This window comes from Acinonyx jubatus, chromosome A3, assembly GCF_027475565.1.
Source record: "Acinonyx jubatus isolate Ajub_Pintada_27869175 chromosome A3, VMU_Ajub_asm_v1.0, whole genome shotgun sequence".
In the NCBI taxonomy this organism is placed as follows: domain Eukaryota; kingdom Metazoa; phylum Chordata; class Mammalia; order Carnivora; family Felidae; genus Acinonyx; species Acinonyx jubatus.
Genome location: NC_069388.1, coordinates 33,401,371 through 33,418,233, shown reverse-complemented (window position 1 = coordinate 33,418,233; position 16,863 = coordinate 33,401,371). Strand labels below are relative to the sequence as shown.

Below are 16,863 nucleotides of genomic sequence, written 5' to 3'. Positions count from 1 at the left end.
AGAACTTGCAGAAATAATTTTGGAATTGGGGACTGTTTTCCTGATGGGAAGAGTAGATCAATGTTTTTAGTCCACATGGTAAGTCTTATTAGAAAGCTCGGTTCTGAAGGCCATCCCCTTGGGGATGCCTGTCCCCCCTGGGTACCTCATCTTACACAGCTACAACTGAAAAAAAAAACCATAATAATACCTACCTTAGAAGGTGTCTGTGTGAATTAAATAGGAGAATTTGGGTAAAGTACTTGAACCAAATGCTTGCCTCATAAAAACATTTATTGTTATTAACAGATTATGCTTAAAAACTGACTTATTAAAATAGCAAATGAAAGTTTATCATGGCATTCTTTTTTTATTATGGTTTTGTTATACCGCTAACATAAAAATTCCTTTTTTTAAGCATAAAGTTCAGTGGCATTAAGTACATTCACACAGCTGTGCAGCCATTACCACCATCCATTTCCAGAACTTTTTCATCTTCCCACATGAAACTCCACAGTCATTAATCACTAACTCCCCATTCCCTCTTCCCCAAGCCCCTGACAATCACTACCTACTTTCTGTCTCTACGAATTTGACCACTCTTGATGCCTCACATAAGCAGAATCATACAATATTTATCATTTTGTGACCGGTTTATTTTGTGACTGGCCTAATGTGTTTAAAGGTTCATCCATGTTGTAGCAGGTGTCAGAATTCCCTTCCTTTGTAAGGCTGACTAATATTCCTTTGTATGTATACATCACATTTTATTCATTCATCCATCTGTCACTGGACACTTGAGTTATTTCCATCTTTCCACTATTGCAAAAAATGCTGTTATGCACAGATTGACAAATATCTGAGTCCCTGCTTTCAACTGTTTCATACCCAGAATGATCATACAATAGTTCTCTGTTTAAGTTTTTGAGGTCCTGCCCTTCTGTTTTATCCTGATAATTTTAAGATTTATTCTTTTTTTAAAAATTTTTTGATGTTTATTTATTTTTCAGAGAGAGAGAGAGAGAGAGAGAGATGGAGCGTGAGCGAGGGAGGGGCAGAGAGAGAGGGAGACACAGAATCTGAGCTGTCAGCACAGAGCCTGACACAGGGCTCAAACTCACGAACCCCAAGATGATGACCTGAGCCAAGTTGGACACAACCGACTGAGCCACCCAGGTGCCCCTTTTAAGATTTATTCTTAACATGCAGTTTGAAAAATATCTTTTACAAGGATGGTGCTGTGGCACAGAACTTCGGCTGCAACTTCAAATTTTAAAATTACTCCTGAATGTTAAAAAAAAAATGAAAACCAATTTAATAAGATAATAAAAGAACAATTTTTAAAATAGTTTAAGCTTCACCTATGAGATTATATGCATAAATGTTCAGAGCAATATTTGCAATAAATCACAGCAGTATTTTCAGTTCTGTTTCATTACCCATCATCCTCTAGAGTCGGGCAAAATGAAACTTTCTGACAGGCTGCACACAGCACACATCCCCACTTCCGGTGAATCTGGAATTAGCCTGTAGTTTTAATATATCATCCTCAAATCAGTTCCTTTTCTTATCAGGGTGTCTGACAAGAGCATCTGACAAGATTCTAATCGAAACCTTGGTGACAATTCACTGCAAGGGTCGCAGACAATCAAATATTTAAAGTCATCAGGGCAAACCTCAAATTTATATTTTAGAACACTGTACTAGGCTGCCTCATTTGCTTCTGATACTGCTATTTCTAGCTTATTCCTTCTCCTCCTTCAAAATTAAAGCTGCCTTGTTAAATATTTTCTTGACCTCACTCTTCCGGCCATGGTTCCTCTGTTAAATGATCTTTTATCTCGTCTACCTGCTTACTTCCTCCATAATCACCCCTAACATTCCAAGATCAGCTGGAACTTGGCATTCTTGCCATCGAAGGCAGGATTTGACCCAGAAATACATGAATATCCATTTTCAATTCCACCTGCTTTTTTCCCACCTCCCACATAGCTGCAATGTCTATATTCTCCCGTACCAAAGTAGCCACTCAACCCATATCACAATTATTCTTAATTGTCAGAACATAAGCTCTTGTTTGAAGTTTGAAATGCATGGTCATCCTTCATTTTCAAGGGAACCGCTGATGGACTGTAACTCTTTAAGCATTTTACTGCCAAAAAATGGAGACAACTCTCGGACAGTCTGTTTCTCTCCATCAGCATCCATAAGATATGTATTCCATATAAGATGGTGGTTTTCAAACTTTTGGGTACATCAGATTTACTAAAAGGACTTGTTAAAACACAGACTGCTGGGACCCTTCCCTAGAGTTTCTCACTTGATAGATCTGGGCTGGAGTCTGTAAATATGCATTTCTTTTTTTTTTGTTTAATTTTTTTATGTTTATTTATTTTTGAAGGAGAGAGAGACAGAGTGTGAGTGGGGGAGGGGCAGAGAGGGAGGGAGACACAGAACCTGAAGCAGGCTCCAGGCTCTGAGCTGTCAGCACAGAGCCCGACGCGGGGCTTGAACTCACAGACCTCGAGATCATGACCTGAGCCGAAGTCGGACGCTTAACTGACTGACCCACTCAGGCACCCCTAAATGTGCATTTCTTACAGGACCTTAGTGCTGCTGCTGCTGCTGCTGCTGCTGGTCTGGGGACCATACTTTGAGACCCACTGACATAGGCCTACAAAGGGTGAGGTTTTGGGTCAGGAACACAATGATGTAAAGGCACCAGTGAGCTTAAAAGGTAGACAAACTTGTGTCTTGTAAGTATATTGTTTCTAACTAAGAATTCAACTTTAACTTGTTTATTTCAAGTTGTAAGTTTCTTTTTTCCCAATAAACATCTGCCTTGAGAAAGAGAGCATTGATAAACATACCTGTCTTAAGTTAGTAATAGTGGATAATGCACAGTTAAGTTTCCATTTACTTCTCTTCGTTTGACAGAAACTTACTCACATCCCTATCTCATCAATATATCAATAGTGAGACTAATATGATATAAGAAGCTACTGCTTTGCAATTTACTTTTTTCATTATTGCCCCATGAAGGAGCCCTTTTAGACATTTATTTTCCTAATTATCCACAATGAAATTTTAATATCACAGATGTCCTATCTATTTATATGCTCTACGTGTATCTGTGTTCTATACAAAAATTAAAAAAAGAATAAGATATTTTTGTCCCTCAAGACCATTTTTCATTTTTTGGAGGTGATTTGGCCCCAACTGAGAATGTATGTTCTGTGCCTGCATGTCCAAGATGGACTCATGAGCCACCTGTGGCTACTGAAAACTTAGAATGTGGCTAGTTCAACGGAGATGTGCTGTATAATTTCAAAGACAAGGAATGAAAACAAGAATATAAAATAGTTCATTAATAATTTTTAATATTGATTATATAATGAAAACAATATATTGGGTTAAATAAACTATATTGTTAGAATTAATTCTACCTGTTTCCTTTTACTTGTTTTACTATGGCTATTAGAAAACTATAAATTTCCTAAGTGGCTTAAATTATATTTCTACTGGGTAGTGCAGCTCTAAACTTTAAAACTCTAAAAAGGTTTCTTCTTAATAGGGAAACGTTTTTCACAAAGCAAAGCACATTTGGTCAGATAATTCCATTTAGCAAGTTTTGGGTTTTTTCCATGCATGCATCTACCATCCAGTTTTAACATCTAGTACAAAATAAATCTAGTTGCTTCTCTAAGTGTCAATTCTTCGAATATCTGAATAAAGCCATTATGTTGCTGCCCTCTGAGGCCATATATTTTGCTAGGTTGAGGTATATTGTGGGCTGAATTGTGCCACCCACAAAAAATGTATATATTGAAGTCCCAACCCCCGTACCTGAAAATAACTGTCACTTTATTTGGAGACAGTCTGTACAGAGGCGATTATGCCTAACAGGCGATTGCCTGTTAGCCAGTCACAAGGGTGGGCCCTAATCCAATAAGGCTGGTATCCTTATAGAAAGAGGAAATTTGGACACAGACACGTACAGAGAGAAGATGATGTAGAGACCCTGGGAGAAGACAGCCATCCACCATCCAGAACAGAGGACTGAACAGATACTTCCCACATGGCCCTCAAGGAAGGAACCAGTTCTGCACCCTCATCTCAGATTTGTAGCCTCCAAAATTGTGAAAATATACATTTCTGTTGTTTAAGCCCCCCCAGTCTGTTGTACTTTGTTACAGGAGCCCAAGCAAACTAGTGCAAAGAGTAACCCTAAACCTTAAGACGAATGTCAAGGACCAGTCCACAGACCCACAGCTTATTCCTTAGTACCATTAGCAGAAAGTCTATTGGCCAGTGTTGACCACAATCCTCACTCCACGGTGATTCTATATTTTTATGCTGTTACGAGAGAACACATAGGAATAAAGACCTGGATTTCTAAATTAATCAATATTACAGAGTCAACAAGGAGAAATGACAAGTAATGTTCCACAGGGAGTGCCCGAGACCTGCATTAGGAAAAAGTAGAGCGGAAGATGGCAAATATATACATTGTAGGGGAAACAGTTGTGTAAGGAAAAAGAGTCCTATGGGTCATAGAAAAGCAGATGTGATCCCATCAAACATCAGCAACGCAGCCCTAACTATGAAAACAACAAATAAAAATAAAACAATAGAAATGCTAAGGTGCTGGCTTAGGATCAGCGAGGTTAAACTTCTACATGCATCTGCACTGATTAGAATTTTCTTCCAGGGGTCTATGCAGTGTGAAATTTCCCCCAAATAAATGAAAGCAAAGGAAGTAACGGGGTCCAGAAAAGAAGACACAGAACAGTAGAGAGAAGCACCATTTTAGTATTTGCATTTCACCGATAGGTATGAAAATCTCTCTTAGTACAATACAGGGAAAAGTTGGAAGCATATTTCTTCAAATATCACACAAGGGAACTTAAGACACTATACTACAGATTCAAACAAGAGCCCAGATTCCCAATTATCCAAGGTGCTCATTGCTTAGTGGGGACATCAGATGAGGAAACTGACCATTTTAGCAAGATACAGCTCTGGTGGGTGTAAACTGGCATCTCACTGTGGTTTGAATTTGCATTTCCCTATGACTAATGACTAATGATGTTGAACATCTTCTCATGTGCTTACTGGCCACGTATGCATGTGGCTCGTGTACGCACACGTGCGCGTGCCTTTGCACATGTGGTAACCCGGTCCTTTTTAAAATCAGTTAAGATTTAAATCGTAGTTTGAATGTGAATCAGTGGTTCTGAACTGGGGCAATTTTGCAATGTCCTGAGATAATTTTGTCACCCTGGGGTCTTTGCTACTGATATCTAGTGGGTAGAGACCAGGGGTGGCACAAAACATCCTACAACACACAGGACAGTCCCCTACAGCTGGCGCAAAACATCCTACAATGCACAGGACAAGTCCCCTACAGCAAAGAATTACCTAGCCTCAAATGTCAATAGCACTGAGGTTGAAAAACACAGCTTAATGGCTTCCCATTGACTTTATGATAAAACCTTGCCATGGCCTAAGCAGGCCACTTGCCATTTTGCCAGCATCACCTGAGCAACAAACTCCCAACCTGCTTATTCTGCTATGTCCTTCAAACGACATCCTTTGATCCTTGGAATGTCCCCATGTGCTGTTCCCTTGGCCTGACACACACCCCCCTCCTCTTGTTGACCTAAGTCCTACTTATAACCCAGGTCTTTCCATAAATAGAATGCCTCCTGGGGAGCCTTCCACATTTCTTATGCTCACATGTACTTCTGTACCTTTTTCTATAGCACTTACCACCATTATAATGAAATAATTATACTTCTATTCCATTAGCATCTCTCTCCTACAATAGAATACAAACGCCATGAGGGCAGGAGCCAAACCATTTATCATCATAACTCTGCAACACTGACAAGATGTCTAGCTTGTAAGAAGCATCAATGCTTGTGTTCATTATGAATACTGAATGGGTGGATGGAAAAGAAGCTAGGTACATTCTGAAAAGTATCAGTTGAGGTTGACATCTCACACGTTGCCAGTAGCCTTGGCAAGAGAAATTTCAAAGCAGTGGTAAAGGCAGAACAAGACTTTGGAGGATTTTGTTGCGGCGAGAGAAGTCAGAGGAGACGATAACTATGTGTGGAAGTCTGGAGAACATTGTGCTGGAGTCTTTGTTGGCATTTCTGTGGCTAAAAGGCATATACTGATATGTTTTTAGAGGAGCTTTGGCAGAGGGAAAATGTTCACAGATATTATCAAAAGCGAGCTAATAATAAAGTCAGCATCCAGAGAAACTGGGCAACATGGACTCCAGAACACAGAGAAGATGTGCTTTCCCAGGGACCAGAGGGAAGGTGGGAGAGTGTAGGTGGCCCCAGTAATTAAATGAAGAGTGGGGAAGGGAGGAAGTCTTTGTGAATCATTACCATAATAAAGAGAATGTTTTCACAACTATCAGTCTTTCATCTGTCACTTCCAACACATCTGAATTTCTTTAAGGAAAATTTTCACAACAATACCTGGGTACTCATGGGAGCATCTTTTTTAGAAAACGGAAGCCACAGGTAACATTCAGAAGATGGGATGTAAATACATTAAGTATCACAATTTTCAACCAATATTGAATTGCAATTTAGTACACACTCAACTTTAATTGGTCCCGCAACAGCATCAGATCTGTACTGACAACAAACATTTTGCTTCTCCAACTCACACTGAGAGAAACTAAGGCCACAGAGTCCCTTTGGACTCTGGGAGATTTCTGAGAGAATGGAAAGATATAGAGCAGGGCTTTCCAACCAACACCACAGACAGTATGTCAGGAAGGTCTCTTCAGAGCATGACCACCTTCCAGGTCTGCCTCAAGATGACATGCTCCCCTGTGTGAACCCACTGTAACCAGACACACACCAGACCTCTTCCTTCATTCCACAAACATTCCCTCAGTACCTACTGAGTGCCAAGCCTATGCTCTGCCCTAGGGAAAGAAGATAAATAACATAAAGCTATAGTCCTCCAAGTGCCGTGGTCCAGCTGTAACACAGACAAGGGATATCCACCTGCCTGTACACATGTTCCTGCACCGGCAATCTAGATCTGGCCTCTCGACTGATACTACCTTGAATTCAAGCCATTCTGCATCTTGCTTCGGGTCAGGTCACTCATCATCTACACTCCCATCATGCCTACCAAATTTTCCAAGATCAATGATTTCTGTAAGAAGCCACAGGACCAGTCTTAACGGGAATCCAACAAAAGACAACATTTTGCAAGTATGTTGGGAAAGAAAAAGGTGGAGAAGCACATGTAATGAGTCTTGCTAGATACAAAAATGTCACTTATCAGGCAATGGAAAAAATGACCTTTGTTTTAACGCCACTCCTGAATACCTAAATATACCATGTCTCCCTACTGAATGACTGATAGAGAACATTTGTAGACTATAATATACACTGGCCTCTGTGCCTCAAAGTAGCAATGAGGCTTTCCTATGTTCCCATGTAACACAATGTAGACAAAAATGAACTCTGTATATACACCATACCTGTTTTTGAAAACAGTAGCCAAAAGGGATAAGTTTATAGGGACATAAACCCCATTTGTATGAATCCTAAAATCAGGGAGATTTTGTAGAGAAGTCAAGGAATCTTTTTTAACTTGTATTGATCTGGATGGTTAAGTCTTTTATTACCAGGATGCCTGGGTGGTTCAGTCAATTAAGTGCTGGCTCTTGATTTCGGCTCAGGTCATGATCCCTGCATCGTGGGATCAAGCCCCTGCATCAGGCTCTGCACTGAGCATGGAGTCTGCTTGAGACTCTCTTTCTCTCTCACTCTCTCTCTCTCTCTCTCTCTCTCTCTCTCTCTCTCCCTCCCTCCCTCTGCCTCTCTCTCCCACTTGTGCACTCTCTCCCTCTCTCAAAATAAATAAAATGAAAATAAAAAGTCTTTTGTTACCTAAAGGATCCTGTTTGGGGATACCATGGTAGACTGTAAAGAGAATATAACCAGAAGACTTAGTTTTAAATTTAACCAACTAGTTGTATGTCCTTGGGCAAGTCACAACTGACTAGCCTCTGTTTCCTTCTACGTAAAATGGGAATAACACTTGCCCTTTTCCTACCACTAAAGGTGGTGTTGATGACTAAACAGGGGTGAACATAAATAAATAATAACAGTGCTTTACAAGTATAACTGCCTGTGATTAGGATTCACTCTCGATATTGAGCTCCAAAGGCAACATTATAGCAAAACTCCATTTTACTCAAATGTAATATTGAAGGAGCAAACTCCATGGGATACAGATATTTGTTGCATATAAGGACTGAAAATCATGAAATCTTAGAACAATAAAAGACAGATCGGGCAGGGGTTAGCGAGGGAAACAGAAACCTCTCTGGAAATTTTGAACATAAAAGGACTTAATTACAGGTAATTGGACAGAATCTCAAGGATTGGTGAAGTGGGCTTCAGGTTAGGCCTCGATGAATGACCCCAGAACACCACAGCACTGACCCTTGAGGAAACCTATTGCTTTCACCACATTCAGAAAGGTAAGAATCAGGAAGGAACTCCTGGAGTCAAAAACCCAACAGCTTAGCCCAAGGCAAAGGAAGAGTTATCTGAGAACAGTGAGCACCCCCTCTTGCCATTGCCTCATTAGACCCATGGCCCTGGACATAAGCCACTTACGAACAATTACAGAAAGTAATGCTTCTGCCTTCAACACCTCACATTTCTATGGAAACAACCCCAGGAATATAGAAAGGTGGTCTCTTTCACATCTCTGCCCTCTAAATCTCATATGACTGCTTCTCATGCTGGTGGAACTTAATTTACAGCCAGAATATTAGATGCTTCCAGAGAGTCAATGTAGCTTTGGATTTCCAGATTCTGCATTTTAAAAAATTCCACTAAGAGGATGTGAAAATTGATGCTAAGTGAGACTCAACAATATCTGAGACAGAACACCTGAGAATGCATCATGGTTAGCACTTTTTTTTTTAGTCTATTAGCGCACTCACTGACTTGTTCTGTGGTCTTCTGTCTCTTTTTAAGTCCATGTGGCCTCTTCTATAAAATGAATCACATTAACTTTCTCTTACCTAATTTATAAACAAGTTCCAAAGAAAATTAGATTCTTTAACAGCAAAATAATCTCCTAATTTTTTAAGTATCAATGTTATAGACTGATATCCACTAGGACTAGTTCAGGTAAAAGTGTTTCTCTTTGCAAACTGATCCATTTTCCCTGAACTTGCTCATAAAACTTTAACCCAATAAAAGAAACAAAACATGGAACTGAAAGAGTCCCTGAAATTAAAAAAAAAAAACAGATATGGGATGCTTTTATTCTATTTTAATACTAAATGTTTTCTTATTCTATATAATAGTCTGTTTCTCCATTTACAATAATTTGGTTTCTTGACAAATATACAGATTTAGTGAACATCAATGAAGACATATGCCTAAGCATTTGTTCAGAATAGAAATTAAAGTTAAAATTTCCAAAAAAATTGAAATTAACATGTGAAGAAGATAATAAAAAAAATCAAATATCAGATCAGAGGGGAATCAGAAGAACTCTTAAAGAATCTAGTGTTCTTTACGTGATATTTGTCAGTTTTTTACAGAAATTGATGGCTTCCTTAGGAGCTCGTGTGTAACTGATCTCAGAAACGAGTCTCCAGAGGCGCCTGGGTGGCTCAGTAGGCCAAACGTCTGACTCTTGATTTCAGCTCAGGTCATGAACCCAGGGTCCTGGGATTGAGCCAGCATCGGGCCTCTGCACTGAGCATGGAGCCTGCTTAGGATTCTCTCTCACCTTCTGCCCTTCTTCCCCGCTCTTTTTCTTTCTCTCTAAAATTAGAAAAATTTTAAGAAAGAAGTATGTCTCCAGTTGCTTTCCCTGCTGATGCACAGGGGCACATGGCTTAGATTGGGGCATCGGACATGGCACAAACAGGGAAAGAGAAGCATTATGAAATTTGAGCAGGTGGAACTTATGATCTGAAAAGGCTGCATGAACCTAATATTAGCGTGGGTAACAGGAAAAGCAACATTTTCAGTCACCAAGGATGTGTTATTTAGGTGAGACCCATAGCATTAGTCAACAATTCACAATCAATCTTATTTCATTTTCTGCCGGCACTCCTTGTTCATGATAACATGAAACAATCCTGATAAAGAAACGTTTAACCACAGGTCACCAAGTTCAACATAAAAAAGGAAAATGTTCCTGTCCCATTTAAACATCATTGCAGGTAAATATAATTTGAAGCTATTTATTGATAGACTGAACTTTCAAGGGAAGTATTCAAGATATGCTAATAGCCAGAGCAAATTATCCTAATACACCACAGGTAGGAATATCAAAGTCAGGCAAGATAAGAGAGAAAATCTAGAAGAGAAAAATGGATTCCACAAACAGCACTCTGCTGGTCTCCTTTCCTATGCCAATAACAGCCTGTAGGCATTACATTTCCTTGTTAAACTACCAGAGTTTTGTTCAACTATTTCCTCCTTCGGGGCATTTACACCTGCTCCACTTCCCAGACTTCACCTTAGGACAGATAAGGACCTAATCAAGTGCCATCTAAACAGAAGGTAAGTCACTTCTGTTGTTATTATTCAAGAGGGTTCATTCAGCAGTAATAAAAAAAATGATTTAGGCTGAAGAGGGTTTGTTTTGTTTTCACTGAAAATTAAAAAATCATTTTTTTTTTAGATCAAAAACAGGCAAAACCAACCTATAAAGTTATAACTCAGGCTGATTGTTACCCCTGGGAGGAGGTGTAGGGACTGGAAGGTACCACCTAGAGAGGGCAGTGCTGTTCTTGATCCAGTGCTGCATACTGGGTAGTGTTTATTTTGTGAAAATAGATCCAACCAGACAGAAGATTTTTGTGTTTTACTGTATGCATGTTACGCTCTGATAAAAAGCTTAAAGTAGCTTTATTGGACTAGATTTTGGAAACGTTAATACTTTTATGTTTAAAGTAATTACTGTCGATGAGAAATTCACAAACGCTCTTTGGGCATAAAAAATGGACATATCTGGGCATACGTACGTGGCTCTTTAGAGAGCATCTGCCAGCTTTTCAGTCTAAAATCTGCCTCTCCCTCTGTGGGGGCCCCGTCCGGATCCACCACCTACCAGCCGGAGCCTTTTCTTCTCTATTTCCCATAACCTTTCCAGAGTGAGTGCTGCTGAATGCCCATCTCATAAGCCATTCCCCTCAGCTCCCTCATTAATCTGGTCAGTGCCCTCCATCATTCTGCTGCCATCATTTTGGAAACTGTAACTGCATATTCTACATAATGCAAATACTCTACCCAAGCTTCTGTGTAGGATGCTGGGAAATGTGCAATATACAAGCATGTTTATTCTATTATTATTAGTGATAATGATTACCTGTTTTAACTGAGGAGGTTTTGTTTGAAGGGGAGAGAATGGTGGAGAGGGGGGAGAGTGCTACTTGGTTCAAAGCCATGGGGCATTAATCCAAATCCAAACCTTTGAGCTTCCACAGGCTTCTTCTCAAACAACTTAGGCAGTTGCAATTGCAACTTTTGGCTAGATTATGCTTGTGAGACAGAATGTACAAAGATTAGTTTTATACATATTTATTTTAAATATATATTCTTGCTACATTACAAGAGTTCTGTTTAAGAGTTCCTTCTTCTAGGTGGAATATATATGTGTGTATATATATATATAAAATTTCTTTTTTTAATTTAAGTAGAAATAAAACTTCTGGATACTTTGTAAACTGATTTGCTTTACAGAGAAGGTGTCCTGCTTTTTATGTGGATTCACTTTCCCTGAAACACCTGAATTTTTTTTTGAAACAGGTAAAACGCTGATTTTTTTTCTTTTTCCAATTATAAAATATTAAAATCAAAGCACATAGTAAAGGGAATGAAAGGAAGGTCTGGATGTTCCCGCTTGTAGAATAAAGGAGGCATCTAACATATACTGGCCACTGTGGAAAAATTCATGACCCTCTAACTACTGAGAGAACAATATTTTTAAAAACCGTGTTTTATTAAGGGTTCCTGGGTGTCAGGCACTATACAAAACAATGCATATGCCTTTGCTCACTTAATGTTAACAGCTGTTCTGTGCAGCAGGAAATATTACAATCCTCACATTACAGATGAGGAAACTGAGGTGGAGATGTATTAAGTAACTTACGGTGACACTGGAACTTGGAGGGGGAGAGTAGAGAAAAAGAAAGAACAAACAAATGTGACACCTTTCATGTCCTAGAGGTTGTAGAACAAAGAGTCCTGGGAGCTTAAACAGGGACACATCAGGGGCTGGGAAGAGGGGTGGGGGAGCCAATTGTATGGTTTTTATCCTTCCTCTTTTCCTCCACATACTTTCCAATACAAAGCAAGGCCAAACACTAGGAGCGGGAGGGCCCAGACTCATAGTCTCCTAAGCTCCCTACCTCAGATGCAGAAAGTAACCCCCCTCCACTGTCCATCTCACCAGAACTCTCCCACAATGTCCACAGTCCTTTACACCCACCTCCACCACAGGGGCTGATAATATACAAATGCAAAATAAAAGCAAGGATAAAGTTGCATCCTTTGGTATCACTGGTAAAACAGATAACCACGATAGGTCAGTCCTATATCTGCTGACCAAGTTCTGGAGGACAAGGTTTGGCCTTGATCTTCTAACTGTACACGCTACCACTAGTCATTCAAACACTGAAGTAATTCTATATGCTCCACAGACCCTGGGGACTCGCAGCCCTCCTCATGATCAGGCAAAAGAAAGGCCAACGCCCTGGTGCAACAAGGTGTTCTCCAGGACCCTGCTCCACTTCCATTGCCCGCTACTGTCTATTGTGATTGGTTAGTGCCTATGTCAAAGCTTTTGACTACCACTCTTAAAGCATCCACAGCCATGATGCTGGCATGTAGCCAACAGATTATGCAGGGCATTGCACCCTCTAGGTGACATATTCCATTCCATAGAGTGGCCAGAAAAACAGAGTAAGTGATTGTGGTGTTTTAACCACTCACAACAAGAGATAATCTCTCCGCAATTCTAAGTGGTCCCATACTCATCATTTCAAATGTATTATTATGTTTTCTAATGGGCTACTCAGAATCTATTTTATGAGTTTGCCCATCCCTCTTCTTAAAGACCAGAGGGCAGGGTTCTACAGTTTTTAAGTGAGATCCAGTATTTGAGAGATTTTGAAACTATTTCCAGCATTTAATTGTCCTCTAAACAAGCTGATGGGGATGCCCCCCTGGTGCAGGGGGCAGAGGATATTTCCCAAAGTCAAAGCCAAAAGGGAAAACCCAACAGTCTCCCCTCCTCAAAGACAGACGAGACAGCCTCTCAAAAATTTTCTCTCTTCCCTTTCCCTTTCTACTAACCCACTAGAAACAGGTGACAGTGCTGAAAATTGTTCACTGCATATAAGAAATTCAAAAGGCACATATGAATGCAAGTTAAGCTAGCCTAGGCACCAAAGACACTTGGTAAAATACGCCATTAAGATCTAAAGATTGTCCATGATTTTGTCATTGAGGTCCTTCTACTTCTTAGAAAAGTAACAGCTGGATGAATTTCTCAACATGCAAAGAGATCAAATTAAAATCACAAACTTGCAATAATGTACATGGGCTGACAAGACCATGGTAGCTATCTGCCATACTTTTTAAGTTACTTCACACACCTCATCTCAGTGATTTCAAAGTGTGTTTCCCCAGACCAGTGGACTCAGCAAGACTCTATGAGAAATGCATTCTCAGGCCAATCCTCAGACCTTCTGAATCAGAAACCGAGGGTGAGACTAAGCAAACTACGTGTTGCCAATCACCCAGATGTTTCTGACACTCAAGTGTGAGAAAGGCTACTTTATCCTATTGGCTACTTCCAACTATTACAGGTGAAACAGGTAAAAACAAACAAACAAACAAACAAACAAAAAGTGGCATTCTCATAGTCTTGCACAAGAGGACGCAAAGAATCAGAAAGGTTAAGTGATTAACCTAAAGTTACACAGGTGACTGACAAGAGAACCAGCAGGTAAACTCAAGCCTTTAGATTCAACATGTAGTTCTCTTTGTCTTCGGCACACAGTATCACTAGGATGCAGTATAATTAGCCCGATCACCTAAACTGGCTTGATTTTGGAAGGACAGATATGGGGCAGCAAGAGTAGAGGGGTGACTCCTGAGGAGGATATGGGTGACCTAAGAAAGTCTGCTCCTTCTCAATCCACAGATCACCATGGAGACAGAGAGCCAAGGAACCTGCAGGAGAGTTCACCATATTCCAGGTAACCTGACTCCTGGATGCAGTCTGGGTTTCTCCCTACAGAAGATCTGAGATTCCACAGGCCCTCCCTTTAGCGTGTGCACTAAAGTAAGGCTTCCCAAGAAACTCACTGCTGCAGTGCTCAGGGAGAGTGCTTCCCACCTTCTTCAGGTAGTGTCTGACTGGTGACCTCTCCAATACTCTCCTTGCATCACTTCTAATCTCTATGTCACTGGTGTTCTTGATAATTTTCTGTCTCCTCCACCTACCATGTAAGGCCTATAACAGCGGAGATTCTGTCCACATTCATCACCACCCCAGAATCTAGTGGATGGTCTGGCATTAGCAGGTAAGGAAGAAATACACATGCCATAAATGCACAAAATAAAAATCATCTCCTTGGATGTTCAAAACTTGTTCCACAGAAGATCTCCATTTTCAAAGTGATGCCGGCTATTTTCTTCCAAATAAGATATTCTGGAGCACTGTTTAAAAGTATCACTGTGAATAAATGCAGAGCTTATGCTGGAATACCCTTCTTTATTCTGTAAAGTCTTTCTCCCTTCGGCCCTTTATTTTCTCATCACCTCAGTTCTCTCTTTGAGACTTCAAGATGGACAAAACTGTTTTATTTGTTGCTGAACTGCATTATCTTTTGTTGTTGTTGTTGTTGTAAGAAAGCGGTTCATCTGTGTCCAAATTTATTGTTTAGATTCTATTCCATTTACACAAACATCTGGTCCTTACACTGGGATGGAAGAAGAAAAGTGTAGAGTCCTCTGTAAAAGGACGTATGTTTCTATCCTTGCCTACAACATTTAATAATTGCCATTAGCTTTCAAGGAAGCTGTGGCTCATACTCCCGAGTCCCGTTTGCACTTCCAACTGGACAAAATATAGACACAGACTCACTCAGCTAAGTAATTGGATTCGGTACCTGGAATATTTAAATTGTTTTTCAGATACTGGAAAATGGCTTAAGAAGATTAAAGAAAAATACCCTGGAGGATAACAGGCTATAATTTACTAGGTGGAAAATCTTTTCAGGAGGATGAACACCTTATTCGCCTATCATTCCTCCTGTTTGAGAGATGTCTTCGTCATTTGGACCTAAATTTCCTTAGATCCTGGCAGCTCAGGTTTATCCCGGTGGGTTGTTCTTAACAAACCTTTTGAATTACACCCAGGACATATAAATTGATACGATAATGCCCTCCATCTGAAGAGTCCCATGTTTTCAGCAAGATTATTAATTTAAGTGTTTGAAGACAACGGGTTGGGGAGCGGGTGTCACTTGGAGTCCTAGGTCCAGGGCTCTTGCGAAACCCTGGAGATCCGGGTTTGGGCAAAGCTCTGCCCCACTTGGCAAAAGATGTAATAAATAAATTGTGGGGAATGCCTTGCCGGTTCTGCTTCAAGCTGCAGACTCCAGCCAGCTCAGTTCTCAAAAACTAGCTCTCCCCATTTGCCCGCACGTCCGCTGAGCACTCCTAGACCCCCCGATACCCCCGACTTCTGCCCTCTAGCCCTTCACAGGAGTGTCCTCCCGGGCCCTTCTCAAGCCCCTCACTCCGGAGCCAGGCGCTGAAGTTTGGCATCAGCGACCACCTGTCGGCTGGACCGCTGTGTCCTCTGCCGCGTGGGCTCCCATAAAAGTGCCATGAGGGTTAGCAATTACTGAACAAGCTCGTTCTTTGGGGCTGTCCTGTTCCTTCTGGAAAGGGAGCAATAGAGGTAATAGGGGGTGCTTCTGCGGGCGGAGAGGGGTGCGCCTGGGTCACACCCCAGCGCTCTCCAGATGGTCCCAACTTCACACTTTCCAAAAACTCTCAGGACCGTTCCCTGGCAAAAACTGCCCCTCAGGCCCCCAAGCCTGAAGAGCCTCAGGGGGCGCCTGCCAGACCCGGCAAGGATGGCAATTCCCTGACCCGGAGAGACAGGAGCGCGCGCGAAGCCGCTGCTCCCGGCCAGCCGCCTCGGCAGTGGCCACCCTGTGCGCCCCGAGGCGGCCCCGGCCGGCTCCCGAGCGCCCATTGCATAACGCGCCCCTCGCCCCACCCCCACGCCGCCCGCCCCGCGCCCTGCCTGGTGCCCCGCGCCCTCAGCCCGCCGCCTCCGACTTACATCATCCCACTTGACGAATTTGGTGCCCTTCTTGAGGCTGTCGGACACGCACACCGGCTTGAGTTGCAAAGCGTGCACTCCGGGCTGAGCCCCGGCCATCTGGGCTCATCGGGGCTCGGGGCGGCCCGGGCGAGCGCGGCAGAGACGGGGCGCGGGGCGCGGGGCTCCTTTCTCGGCTCGCGAGGCGCTTGACTGTGCTCCCCCGCCGGCCTCCCCCGGCCTCCCGGCCTCCGCACCTCCTCCGGCGCGGCTCAGCAGGCGGGGCGCACGGGGGCCAGGCGCCCGGCCATGCCCCGGGCGGGACGCGGGGTCGGGCGCCCGCGGTGGCTGCGGAGCCTCGGAGGGCACAGGGAAGCCGAGCCGGGCGGCCGAGGCTGCCAGCCGCCGCCGGGTACTGCTCCTCCTCCGCCGCCGCCTCGAAGCGCACCATTCAGCACATCCTCTATACACAGAGGGAGAGCGCGAGTGACACACGCTCCGCGCCCCCCCCCCCCC

At 42.3% G+C, this 16,863-nt stretch overlaps 1 protein-coding gene across 3 annotated transcripts in view; it reads right to left on the bottom strand.

Moving 5' to 3' along the window:
• The window catches only part of PLCB1 (phospholipase C beta 1), a 695,548-nt gene extending 678,938 nt beyond the window's left edge, over positions 1-16,610 (bottom strand). For all 3 annotated transcript variants that reach the window (XM_027069591.2, XM_027069592.2, XM_027069593.2), the window contains exon 1: positions 16,369-16,610. In XM_027069591.2, coding sequence (XP_026925392.1) covers positions 16,369-16,467 — 99 coding nt within the window. In that variant the 5' untranslated portion in view covers positions 16,468-16,610. The remainder of the gene's footprint in view (positions 1-16,368) is intronic.
• Between the last annotated feature and the right edge of the window lie 253 nt (positions 16,611-16,863).